The sequence below is a fragment of the Dipodomys merriami genome, unplaced genomic scaffold (genome assembly GCF_024711535.1).
Source record: "Dipodomys merriami isolate MVZ:Mamm:240054 unplaced genomic scaffold, mDipMer1.0.p SCAF_78, whole genome shotgun sequence".
Classification (NCBI taxonomy): domain Eukaryota; kingdom Metazoa; phylum Chordata; class Mammalia; order Rodentia; family Heteromyidae; genus Dipodomys; species Dipodomys merriami.
In genome coordinates, this window is record NW_027206379.1 from 5,162,014 (window position 1) to 5,175,750 (window position 13,737).

At 54.9% G+C, this 13,737-nt stretch overlaps 1 protein-coding gene across 1 annotated transcript; it reads left to right on the forward strand.

Annotated features, from left to right (window-relative positions):
• Window positions 1–2,595: 2,595 nt before the first annotated feature.
• LOC138818650 (keratin-associated protein 5-2-like) lies at window positions 2,596–3,663 on the forward strand. Its single transcript, XM_070009626.1, has 2 exons — window positions 2,596–3,230; window positions 3,477–3,663. Exons 1-2 carry the CDS (start codon window positions 2,596–2,598, stop codon window positions 3,661–3,663), a joined length of 822 nt encoding a protein of 273 aa, XP_069865727.1.
• The last annotated feature ends 10,074 nt before the right edge of the window (window positions 3,664–13,737 follow it).

Consider the following 13,737-nt stretch of genomic DNA (forward strand, 5'->3'; position numbering starts at 1 on the left):
TTTCCTGCCCCAGCTGGTTCAAATAATCCTCAGACCCCAGCCTTCTAAGTAGCTAGGATTACAGGCATGAACCATCAGCACCCAGCTTTTACACAGAAATTTTAGACCAACAAGAGACATTCCCAAATTAAATCTTTCTGGAACTTCAATTATAATTAAAGCCATTAACAATGCACCTTAACATAAGAAAAATGAACTTTTTATAATGCTAAGACTTTCCACTGATAAAGATGGTATCCTTACCCAGTTTTTCTGTTAGGATCTTTAAAAACAATTTTGTTCCACAGGGGACACTGCCTATTTTTTTTTCCTTGTCAATTGTAGGGCTTAAACTCAGGGCCTGGGCACTGTCCCTCCGCTCTTCAGCTCAAGGCGAGCACTCTACCACTTTGAGCCACCGCACCACTTCTGGTTTTCTGGTGGTTCATTGAGATAAGAGTCTCACAGACTTTCGTTCCCAGGCTGGCTTTGAACCACGATCCTCAGAGCTCAGCCTCCTGAGTGGCTAGGATGACAGGCGTGAGCCACCGATGCCCAGCTTCTCTGAAATTTTTTAATAAATGAATCCTTAAGTGCTGAAGCTTTTGATGCTGCTTTGATTAATGCTTCGTTTTCCACTAGGGTGTCTACATCAATAGTTGATTGTGTGATCCATTCTTGCTGTTGGTCTGACCAACTCTGAGATTTGTTTACTTCATAATCTACTGATTCCCTGAGGTCTGATATTGAACCGCATCTCCTTTTAAGTCTTTATTAACACAAGACACGTAAGAGGACAGGACAGTAGTTAGGCATTTGTCCCACTGGTGGTGAGTGAGCCGGAAATCAGGAACCTCAGATCCATGAAACCCTGTATATAACACACAGATCCAAGAGTCCAAGCACACAGGCTGAGTTCTGGTGCTCATGCCTATAATCCTAGCTACTTCAGGAGACTGAGAACCAGGGGATCACAGTTTGAACCAAACTGGGGCAGAAGAGTCTGAGATACTTGATCTCCAAAATAACCAGCAAAAAGTTGGCCGAGAGGCACGGTTCAAATAGTAGAAAGGCACGAAGAAAGGTGGAGTAAGCAAGAGGCCCTGAGTTCAAATTCTGATACCAACAACAAGAAGAAAAGTAAAGGGGAAAAAAAGCCCACTCAAACAAACCCTTAGCACAAACACAGAAAAGCGTGCAGCACTGGTAGAGACAGGTCACCCACTCCAGCAAGAGACACAAACCCAGCCACAGGCTGTGAGGCAAGAGGAGCACCTTCTCCACGGTCTCCAGGTCACTCCAAGCCTGTGGGCCGCTTCCCAGCAGGGGCTGGGCCCTGGAGCTTCAGGAATGTGCAGTACAGGAAGGAAGATGCTGAGCCCCGAAGGGCAGACAGGGGCAGAAGGGAAGGGAGGGGAAAGGAGGAGGAGGGAAGGGAGGGGAGGGGAGGAGAAAGGAGGAGAAAGGAGGGGAGGAGGGGGAGGAGAGGAGAGGGAGTCACAGATGTGGTCCAGCTCAGGGCCCAGTGGCAGCATGAACAGACGGCAGGGGGCAGTGTGGTAGAGAAGGCCAGGAGGCCTGAGCCCTGCATCAGCAGCCGCACTCTTCCCTGAGCTCCGTGGCCGGGCAGGACTCGGCTTCTCCCGCACGAGGTCCCTCCTGACCACCATAAAACAAAGCAAAAACAAAACCTGGGTGAGGAATGTGGTTCAGAGTTCCTAAATGAGTCAAGGAAAAACAAAACCAGACCAAAATATAGAATGCTCAAAACAGTTTGTAAGAGAAGTGGGGAGCGGGGTACAGCCGTGAGCCCAGCACCGGGGAGGCAGGGCGCTCAGTTGTAAGCGGAGCTTTAGGCAAGGGTTAGTTGCTTGAAATTGCAACCGACAGCAAAGAAAATTGTAAATGGACAGTGGATGGGGCTATGTTTAAAGATCAGGGGAAACCCTAAGAACTATATAACCTAAGGGTAAGGGTGAACAATGGGCAGACATTGATGGAGATGTATTGTAGCCAGACACTGTGGCTCACATGTGTAATCCAAGCGACTCAGGAGGCTGAGATCTGAGGATAATAATAATAATAATATAGAACTGAAATTGTACCTGCGTGCTGGTGGCTCAGACTGAGCAGAAAAGCCTGTGAGACAATCTCCAATTAACTAGCAAAATGCCACACTGGAAGTATGGCTCAAGTGGTAGAGGACCAGCCATAAGCACAAAAGCAGAGTGAGATTGTGAGGTTCTAAGTTCAGTGATGGTACTGGTGGGACACAGAGGATGACAACAGCAGAACCTGCCAGGCCACAGAAAGTCAGCTAGAGGCACACAGGCTGCTCACTGGGGTTGATGCCCAGAGGAAAACAAGAGAAAGAGGCTCTAAACAGGACCAGGAAGTGACCATGTGCCAGGACCAGGAAGTGACCATGTGCCAGGACCAGGAAGTGACCATGTGCCAGGACCAGGAAGTGACCATGTGCCAGGACCAGGAAGTGACCTCATGCCCAGTCCACACCTGACCACACAGGGACATAAAGGCCAGGCCAGGAGGCCCCACACCACTCACCTCTCTCTCCACCTGCTCCTCTCACCTCCTCCACCCTCCACCACCACAACCATGAGCTGCTGTGTGCCAGCCTGCTCCTGCTCCTGTTCCAGCTGTGGCTCCTGCGGGGGCTGCAAAGGGGGCTGTGGCTCCTGCGGGAGCTGCAAGGGGGGCTGTGGCTCCTGCGGGGGCTGCAAGGGAGGCTGTGGCTCCTGTGGGGGCTGCAAGGGAGGCTGTGGCTCCTGTGGGGGCTGCAAGGGAGGCTGTGGCTCCTGTGGGGGCTGCAAGGGAGGCTGTGGCTCCTGCGGGGACTGCAAGGGGGGCTGTGGCTCCTGCGGGGGCTGCAAAGGGGGCTGTGGCTCCTGCGGGAGCTGCAAGGGGAGCTGTGGCTCCTGTGGGGGCTGCAAGGGGGGCTGTGGCTCCTGTGGGGGCTGCAAGGGGGGCTGTGGCTCCTGCGGGGGCTGCAAGGGAGGCTGTGGCTCCTGTGGGGGCTGCAAGGGAGGTTGTGGCTCCTGTGGGGGCTGCAAGGGGGGCTGCGGTTCTTGTGGGGGCTGCAAATCCAGCTGTTGCAAACCCTGCTGCTGTGAGTCCAGCTGTTGCAAGCCCTGCTGCTGTCAGTCCAGCTGTTGCAAACCCTGCTGCTGTCAGTCCAGCTGTTGCAAACCCTGCTGCTGTGAGTCCAGCTGTTGCAAACCCTGCTGCTGCCAGTCCAGCTGTTGTAAGCCCTGCTGCTGTCAGTCCTGCTGTTGCAAGCCCTGCTGCTGCCCATCCAGCTGTTGCAAACCCTGCTGCTGTGAGTCCAGCTGTTGCAAGCCCTGCTGCTGTGAGTCCAGCTGTTGCAAGCCCTGCTGCTGTCAGTCCAGCTGTTGCAAACCCTGCTGCTGTCAGTCCAGCTGTTGCAAACCCTGCTGCTGTGAGTCCTGCTGTTGCAAACCCTGCTGCTGTGAGTCCAGCTGTTGCAAACCCTGCTGCTGCCAGTCTGGCTGTTGCAAACCCTGCTGCTGCCAGTCCAGCTGTTGCAAACCCTGCTGCTGCCAGTCCGGCTGTTGCAAGCCCTGTTGCTGTGAGTCCTGCTGTTGCAAGCCCTGCTGCTGCCCATCCAGCTGCTGTGCCCCTGTGTGCTGCCAGTGCAAGATCTGACTTTCGGCCTTTCAAGCTTCTTACCAACTGAGCACATCTGGTTAGAAGTCAAGAGTGCTAACCAAGGTTTTGCCTAGCCTTCCTCATACCCCTCAACGTGTTCTCTACCAGCCCCCTCTTCCCCCTCCTCCACCACACACAAGCTAGCTCTTCAGTCTCCTGACAAGAAGCATCATCATGGCTCTTTTTCTTCAAGAAGAATAATTTCCCCTGAAGACATGCCCTGCCCGCTCTCCGGGTGTGGTCCTCCATCCCCCCACTGTCCCCTCAACTCTGTCCCTCCTTCCCAAGCCTGCTGCTCCCCCAACACCATCCCTGTTCCCCCTGGAGCCTCTAGCAGCTCCAATATCTGTCCTTTAAACACCTAATAAAGCTGTTCACTCAGCACCTGTTGGTGTGCCTGTCTATGGGGTGGGGGAGATAACACCTCAGGCCACTGCATTCCCTGAACAGACAGGAGACTGTGGTGTGGCCTGCTGGCCGGCACAGCCTGCTCCTCCCTGAGCCCTAGGGGCCGTCCCACCCCTCGCTGGGCACAGTCCCTGCACCCTCTCTATGCTGGGGCAGGGTTTTGCTCTGATGGGGCAAAAAACGGCCCCTGGGGTGATGCTGGCCATTGGATCTCCGCCACCCTAGCCAGTGTCCAGCAGAGGCTTGGTGGCAGGGAGGTGTCCAAGCAACTGAAGGAGATCACTGGTTCCATCCCCACAGCCTGGTCCACACGCAACAGCCCACCACCCAAAGATCACCCACTGAGCACAGGGTCTCGGGTGACCTGGGGGAAATGGGAACAGGGGCCTCAGGGCGACCTGGGGGAACATGGGACGGGGGCCTAGGGTGACCTGCAGGGACACAGGACGGGGGCCTCAGGGCGACCTGGGGGAAATGGGGATGGGGCCTCAGGGCGACCTGGGGGGACACGGGATGGGGGCTTCAGGGCGACCTGGGGGAAATGGGGACGGGCCCTCAGGGCGACCTGGGGGAAACGGGGACGGGGACCTCAGGGCGACCTGGGGGGACACGGGATGGGGGGCCTCAGGGCAACCTGGGGGAAATGGGGATGGGGCCTCAGGGCAACCTGGGGGGACATGGGATGGGGGGCCTCAGGGCAACCTGGGGGAAACGGGGACGGGGGCTTCAGGGCGACCTGGGGGAACACGGGACAGGGGATTCAGGGAGACCTGGGGGAAATGGGGATGGGGGCCTAGGGTGACCTGCAGGGACACGGGACGGGGGCGTCAGGGCCACCTGGGTGGACACGGGACGGGGGCCTCAGGGAGACCTGCGGGGACATAAGCACTCAAACCACTCGGTCCCCAATTCACCAGGCCACTATGGTATGGCAGACACACCCATTTTCCTCTCTGTCCTTGAACTTCAGGCTAATTCTTTTTCTTTTTCTTTTTCTTTTTTGTCGGTCGTGTGGCCTGAACTCTGGGCCTGGGCACTGTCCCTCAGCTCTTCAGCTCAAGCCTAGCCCTCTCCTACTTGAGCCACAGTGCCACTGCCGGCTTTTTCTGCTTATGTGGTACTGAGGAATCAAATCCAGGGCCTCGTGCATGCAAGGTAAGCGCTCTACCACTGAGCCACCTGATTCTACAGGTCCTGGGACTGAAGCTCACAGAGCTCTGGTTGTTTGGGGTGGAGAGACTAAAAGATTGGAGGGAAGGGTGGACGAGGCAGTGCAGAGGGAGGGATCAGGCTTCCACTGGAGCCAGAGACCGAGGGCTGGGCAGGTTTGAGGGTGGAATGGGGAAGATCCCACAGCCTCCCTGGGTCCTGGCCACCAGGCCCTGCTCACAGCTGGGCGTCGAAACTCCTCTGCAGATGTCCAGACTCTGAGGGCTCACACCCGCCCACACTCATGTCCCGGGCTCTGCTCAACCACTCAGCTCTCACACCGGCTCCTGCAGTTTTGGCCAAACTTTGGGTTTGGTCCCCACCCAAATATGGTGGGTGACACCAGCAAGTGTCCAGAAACAGCAGCCCGAGGGCCGCAGCCTGCACACCCCTGGCCAGGTGCAGGGCAGCAGGCCCAGACACTCCACAGGTGGCGGGACAGGCCTGTGGAGATTCCTGCCTCCTCGGGAAAGAGGTGTGCCAGGAATCAGTGCCCAAGCAGGACAAGGCCACAGCCCGAGCCCCACAGCCCAGGCCTCCCCACACCACAGTCCGCTTCTCCGCTCCCCCACCCGCCCTGCCGGGGTGTCCTCAGTGAAGCCCCACCGCTGCCTCCTTGCTCCTCTGCCCTCTGGGTGCATCAGGCTCTGTCCTGACCTGCCGGCCACCCACCAGTCCAGAACTCTTCACCCCAGCTCCCAGAAGGCCCGTCACGCAAACACAGAGAAGCCTCGGGCAGGTCACCTTTCTTCCTAGAACTCGGTGTCCACATATGCAAAATGAGCTGCTTCAGCAGGGCACCAGTGGCTCGAGCCTGAAATCCTAGCTACGCAGGAGGCCAAGACGTAAGAATTATGGTTCAAGCCAGCCCAGGCTGGAAAGTCCATGAGACGCCTATCTCCAGTCAATGACCAAAAAACCAGAAGTGAAGCTGGGGCTTAAGTGGCAGAGTGCCAGACCTGAGTGAAAAAGCCAAGGAACAAGCTCCAGGAACAGCACACATGTAAAAACAGCTCCTGTCTCAGGAAAGGCTGTGTGATTGGTGTGCCACGCAGGCTGGGGAAGCCCTGGCACAAAGCTTTCCCTGCGCTGGCATGGCGGGAGCCCTGTGTCTCCAGTGCAGTGGCCAGGCCAAACCGAGGCTGTTTCCAAGTGTGACCTATGTGGCTCTGTGGGGTCTGACTGCCTGGATCAGTGGGGTCTTGCTGCGTGGGTCTGTGGCTCTGGCTGCGTGGCTGTGTGGGGTCTGGCTGTGTGGGTCTGTGTGGGTCTGTGGGGTCTGGCTGCCTGGATCAGTGGGGTCTGGCTGCATGGGTCTGTGGGTCTGGCTGTGTGGCTGTGTGGGGTCTGGCTGCGTGGCTGTGTGGGGTCTGGCTGTGTGGGTCTGTGGGTCTGGCTATGTGGCTGTGTGGGTCTGTGTGGGTCTGTGTGGTCTTGCTGCATGGGTCTGTAGGTCTGGCTGTGTGGGTCTGTGTGGTCTGGCTGCATGGGTCTGTGGGATCAGTGGGGTCTGGCTGTGTGGGTCCGTGGGGTCTGGCTGCATGGCTGTGTGTGGTCTGGCTGCGTGGCAGTGTGTGTTCTGGCTGTGTGGGTCTGTGTGGTCTGGCTGCGTGGCTGTGTGTGGTCTGGCTGCGTGGGTCTGTGGGGTCTGGCCGCATGAACTCTCTATCTGTGCCACCTCAGTGTCACTGTCCACAGAAGGAAGACTGGGATGCAGTGAGGGCTGGGGACGGCCTGATCTGTTGAGAGTACACTGTTGCCAGCCTCCTGGCCCCAGCCTCCTGCCCTCCTTTCCACGCCACACCCAGGCAGCACTGGAAGGAGTGTGCAGACCACTCGGCCTCCAGCCCCAAGCCACAAGGAGGCCCAGAGCTCAGCCCCCGTCAGCTCAGCCATCCTGGACAGCCTGGGTGCTGCAGTGCCCACCCTGAGCCCCATTCTACGCACCACAATCTCCCCCCCGGCCACCCTCATGCCCTCAACCCTGACCGTCTTAGCCAGCCTCCCGGGGAGGGGTGGGCTGGCCCCCTTCCACAAGCAAGCAGGGGGCAGTCACTCCCAGCCCGCATGCCTGCAGAGAGCACGCGGCCAGGTCCGGTTCAAGCCCGGCTCTCCAGCATGGCCCCAGGACGGCTGGTGACAAGGTGTCAGCGTGGGAAGGCAGCATGGGAAGGCAGTGTGGGAAGACAGTGAACATGGCTTCTTGGAGGAGATGTGAGATGCACGAGAGACCAGGTGAATTATACACTCAGATGGGTTTTCTGTTTTCATTTCAATAAACACGATTTTATACAATCAGAAGCACAGTGGCATCGCGCCTTTGTGTTCCTCCTCTGGGGTGTCCGCCTTTGGTCTCACGGTGTGTGAACGCCTGAAGCCCTGTATAATTTATCGTGTGCCAGGGCATCTTAGTCCAGCTTCCGCATATGAGAGAAAACATGCACCATTGTCTATCTGAGCCTGACTGACGTCGCTTAACTACACTCATGTGTTTAAAAGACATTTGTAAATCAGGCATTGGTGTCTCACAGCTATAATTCTAGCTATTCAGGAGCCTGAGATCTGAGGATTAAGGTCCAAAGTCAGTCCAAGCAGGGAAGTCTGTGAAACACTTATCTCCAATGAACTACCCAAAAGCCAAAAGTAGAGATGTGGCGCAAGTGTTAGAGAGCTCAGGGACAGTGCCCAGCCCCTGAGTTCAAGCCCCAAGACAATCACCAAAAATGAACAAACAAAAAGGGCTAAGGGACATCACACAGGCCCTGAGTTCAAGCTCTAGTACACACACACACACACACACACACACACACACACACACACACACAAGCAACCTGACAATGCTTATTAAGAATCACACTGCACTAACACAGATTTGTGTCATTATTCTCTGAACAACAACGTATAATGACTTTTTACAAAGATTTATATTACACTAGGTATTATAAGTCATCTAGAGAATGTGTGCAGGTCACATGCCAATTCCAGACCTTCTTTTTATTTTTTGGTGGCACTGGGGCTGCAACTCTGGGCTTTATCCTTGCTAGGCAAGGCACTCAAGCCATATCCCCAGGCCTGGGAACTTGCTGCCTAGCCTGGGCGGACCTCAGCTCCTGCCTCAGCCTCCAGAGCTGGTCTAACACCATACCCAGCTGCACTAGGGTTTGCTGCTCCTGTTCTGCTTTATTTCTCTGAAGTTTGAAACTCAACAGGTACATTATTAGCATGCAAATTCCAACACAGCGAGACCACGGGTCTGTGTCTTTGGGGGGAAGGGGAAGGTCTTCTAACCAGGAACTTGCATGGAAGGCTGAATACCAGGCAGCTGGAATAGGGTGGCTGGGGTCTGTAAGAATAGTTCTAGCCAATCCACATGCATTGAACGTGAGACATCCCACTGATTCAAAAGCATGCCTGCCATCTCTTATGCCAATTAATAGATGTCTTGGTGACCAGAGGCAGAGGTGGGGGAAGCCAGCTACACTTGGTGGGCTCTTGAATTTGTCTTCCAACATTATCTGTGCTTATCGTCTGTAAATGAAAAGTAACTTGTCATACACACCACACTGGCTATGGTGATATATTTTATGTAAAATACATATTCCATCTTAACAGGGGCGGGGGTGTCTACCCATCAAGATGCTCCTTTTTTTTTGGTCGGTCGTGGGGCTTGAACTCTGGGCCTGGGCGCTGTCCCTCAGCTCTTCAGCTCAAGGTGAGCGCTCTACCACTTGAGCTACAGCGCCACTTCCGGTTTTCTGGTGGTTTATTGGAGATAGGAGTCTCACGGTCTCTCCTGCCCGGGCTGGCTTTGAACCGCGATCCTCAGATCTCAGCCTCCTGAGTAGCTAGGATTACAGGCGTGAGCCACCAGCGCCCGGCAAGATGCTCCTTTTAAAACCACCTTAAGGAGCAAAAGTCACACCACGCCTAACAAAATCACTAGTTTATTAGTAGCAAGCCATGTGTATCTGTGCTTCCCTTGCACTACAGTTTTTATATCGTTACACTCAAACTGGAGCCAATGGAATGTACCACATTCATGGAATAAGAGGGAAAACAGAGAAAAGGAACTCTGTAAAATTCAATATCTATTTGTCACTTCAAAGCAGAGCCAGCGAGCTAGGTCAGTGACAGAATGCCTGCCTAGCCTGTGTGGAGTCCTGGTTTCCAGACTCAGTGCTGGGGGGAAGGGGGGCGGGGAGGGGAGAGGACACGGAGGAAAAAGAAAGAAGAAACAGGAAGCACACACAGGAAGAGAGGTGCATGCAGGGAGGAATCTTCCAGGCTGCAGTGGATCATGGAGAGGTGGGGTGAGAGCCGGCGGATCTCCGTGTGTGTGTGTGTGTGTGTGTGTGTGTGTGTGTGTGTGTGTGTGTGTGTGTGTGTGTGTGTTCACCAGCTGAACACCTGCTAGCAGACTAGTGGTAGGGGTTTGGACTGAGGCTCCCTGCACAGAGGCCAGGCCACTGCTGCCTCTCCTGGTCCCCCACCCTGACAGCCGTGCGCAGGGTGCTGAGATGTCATCTGCCGAGCCCCCACTTTGCTGAAGGGACCCCCCCAAAGCTATAGCAGGCAGCTCCCTCAGTGAGAGCCAAGTCCCACCTCCAGATAGGGCCAGTTAGAATTCCAAAGCAAAGATATGGAACCAACCCAGATGCCCCTCAGTATATAAATGGATCAAGAAAATGTGGTATATATACACAATGGAATTCTATGCCTCCATCAGAAAGAATGACATTGCCCCATTTGTTAGGAAATGGAAAGACTTGGAAAAAACTATATTAAGTGAAGTAAGCCAGGCCCAAAGAAACATAGGTCCCATGGTTTCCCTTATTTGCAATATCTAGTATATGTCTGAGTCAAGCAGAAAAGGTCAGATAAGGTGATGTTAGGGAAATGAACCCCAAGATAAGTATTCAATTTTTTTCTTTCATGAGATTGTTTCTAACACATTTATAAGATGATTTCTTTGTTGCTTTGTATGTCCCTCCCCCACAGTATAGACCCTGTTTTCACTGTATTTGATGTTGATATAATTTGTGGAGGGGAAGGGAAAAAACAAGTCATTTAAATAGGGATACAGGTGGACCCATTGCAACAATGAGATGTACAAGTTGTTATGTCGAAAACGAACTTTACAACTTTGGGGGGGGAGGTTTAAGTGGGGGGGAGGATGGGAAGGGATGGGTAGGGGAAACAAAGAAGGAGGCTACATTGCTTGATAAGAAATGTACTCATTGTCTTGCCCATGTAATTGTAACCCCTCTGTACAGTATTTTCACAATTAAAAAAAAAAAAGAATTCCAAAGCAACACTCAAGGCAAGAGGCCCACCCAGGCCAATAATGCCCCCACCCTGGAGCAGGCAGCGTCCACTGCATAGGCAGGACTGAGGGGCTGTCCATGCGGACCTGGCCTGTCCACACCGCCCTGCCAGGGAGCTCTTCAGACAGCGAGTCCTGAAAGGTAGGATTTATGGGTGAGTACTGAAGAAATTTGGGGCACATGTAGCTACAGAAGCCCCAGAAGAAGAAGACCTGAGGGGACATCTGACACAAAAGAGCCTCCAGAAAGTCGAGACAAGGCAAGCTCTCCCGGGGTACCCCCATGCCTGGCCTGCACCCCAGTTTCCAGACTTGAACCTGAGGCCCAGGCAGTACACACCATAGTCAAAGTCAACCCAAAGGCTGGGAAGGTGGCTCAGTGGTAGAGCGCTTGCCTTGAAGTGAAGAGCTGAGGGACAGCACCCAGGCCCAGAGTTCAGACCCCCCACACACAGAAAAAAAAAGTCAACCCAAGTACCATAATAATAATGGCAACTATAATAAATATTTTTTGGGGGGGTCCGGTCGTGGGGCCTGAACTCTGGGCCTGGGCGCTGTTCCCCAGCTTTTCAGCTCAAGGCTAGCGCTCTACCACTTGAGCCACAGCACCACTTCCAGCTTTTTTCTTTTTGCTTATGTGGTGCTGAGGAATCGAACCCAGGGCTCAGGCATGCAAGGCAAGCGCTCTACCACTGAGCCACCTTCCCAGCCCGATCATAACTTTTTTAAAGAAGCAGGAAAAACAAAACAGCCACTTGCACATCTGAGGCAGACATTTCATTAAATGGGTTGTTTTGTTTGTTTTTTACTTAAAAGTCAGGTTGGGCCATGGAACCGCCGCCAGTCAGCACCAGGATCCCCACTTCTCTTTCTGCAAGACAAGGGGTGGGCCTCTGGCCAGCTCCCAGCGAGGGCCTGGGCGGGAGCCTGTGGGCCACAGCGGGCAGCAGAGGGCGCCCGAGGACAACCCAGCCGCCGGGCTCACTGCACCTGCAGCGGACCGCCAGGCTTTGGCTCTGGCACTGTCCCGGGCCCAGCCTGAGGGCTGGGTTTGGATCTTTTCCCCCGCCCTGCAAAAAGCAGGACCACACCTCCAACCAGGATTGGCAGACCCAGCCAGATCTGAGCGCAAGCCCCTGCAGCAGGTACCCAGCGGCTTCCAGAGAGCAAAGTGAAGGGGTGAATCAGAATGCCAGCCACAGAGCAGGTGGCCCTGGAAGGGCTTCTCTCTCTCCCTGGGGACCCTCCTAAGCCCCCACCCACCCTGTGGGTAGGACCTAAGGCTTTAAGGGCTCAATCTCAAGGACTGTGACCAGTAGGATGTAAAAGAACAGACTGGAAGGCAGCCCCCCCAGGAGTGGCCAGGAGGCAAAGGGAGCTCCTGGGCCACTCAGAATGTCCATATGGGCCTCTGGGTCATGGCTTGCCCCTACTCAGGCTACTGAAGACCAGTCACCAACTGCTACTCCTGGGCACCTGCAGGTGCTGACCACATTCCACCCACCCCTCCCGTAGAAGCCCACCCAGAACGTCTTCCAGAGCCCCACAGCTAACACTGAGCCTGGCCGGGCAAAGCCAGCTCTTACCCCGCCCCGCCCGCCCCCATGCCCAAGCAGCTGATGGCTCTTCTAACCCCAGGCAGCCCCCACTCCCGCCAGGCCCAGGCCTGTGCAGACTCTTGCTGCTCCCTTGGGGGCCTCGCATGGCTCTGCCACCAGCCAGCCCTTGCCAAGGCCCCCCTCCCCCTCCCAGCCCTGGGCCCAGCCTCTCTACTTTTCAGATGTGGAGTGAGTGGAAAGCCAGCGAGGCCACATTTCCCACCTCACCTTGACCTGGGCGGGGAGTGAGCTGGCTGCCTCCACCTCCCTCCAGAGCCTCCTCTGCCAGAGCCCACGGGGGGAGGGGGGAAGGGGAGAGGGCAAAGAGAGAAGGAACACACCAGTGCCGCACCAGCCCCCCTGCCTGCTTCCAATAGCCTAGCTTTCCCAGGGCTTCCTTCCCACCCCACATTGTTTGTTTTTCTGACTAGCTCCGAGGCAGCAGTGCCTGCTCGCTCCACCTTGCAGATCTGCACACATGGACTAAGCTCCAGCCATGCCGGCCAGGGGCACAGCCCTGGACACAGGATGGGAAGGGGGGAGGCCCTGCAGAGCCCTGTCTTGAACCCACCTGCTCCTCACGCTCCACCCTCCCCACTGTATCGTCCACAGGGGCAGCCTGGCAGGTTATCTGTGCCTGTTTTACGTGTCTTGTGACCTTTCTTCAACCGGCTGAATTCCAGGTCCCTCCCTCCCCAGGGGCTCCATTCCCAGGGCCCAAAGCCCCTTCTCCAAGACCCCAGGCTAGACAAGAGATTCCTGTTGGGTGAGAGGGGCTGGCCCCACTGTCCATGAAGCAGCCTGGTGAGGAGCACTTACAGAACATCTGTCAGGTAAGCCAGAGAGGTGGTTCCCACCTAAAATCCCAGCTACATAGAGGTAAAGGTGGGAGGATCAAGAGATCAGGGCCAGCTCAGGCTAAGTCAGCACAACCCTGTCTCAAAATTTAAAGCGGGGCCTCGGAACCTGTCATCCCAGCTACTCAGGAGGCTGAGATCTGAGGATCAAAGTTTAAAGCCAACCCACGCAGGAAAAATCCATGAGACTCATCTCCAATTAACCACCAAAAAGTCAGAAGTGGACCTGTGGCTCAAATGGCAGAGCACAAAAGCTCAGGGACAGCAACGAGGCCCAGAGTTCAAGCCCCAGGACCAGCACACAAAAAAATAGTAATAATAATAACTAAGTAAATAAATACAATCAGGGCACTGGTGGTTCATGCCTATAATCCTACTCATCAGGTTGAAATTTAAGGATCCTGGTTCAAAGCCATCCCAGACAGAAAGGTTCTAAGATGCTTATCTCCACTTAGCCACCAAAAAGCTAGAAGTGGTGTTGGCCGCGTGCCAGCCTTGAGCCAGAAAGTTTGGGAAGAAGGCCCAGGCTCTGAGTTCAAGCCCCTGTACCAATACAAAAGCTGAACATTATTTTAAAAAAATAAAATAAAATAAGGAGGAAAATGACTGGGAGTGCGGCTAGGAAGCTCCAGCTAGGTGCTGGGATAAACCCCCACGACTGCCAAATGGGAGAGGG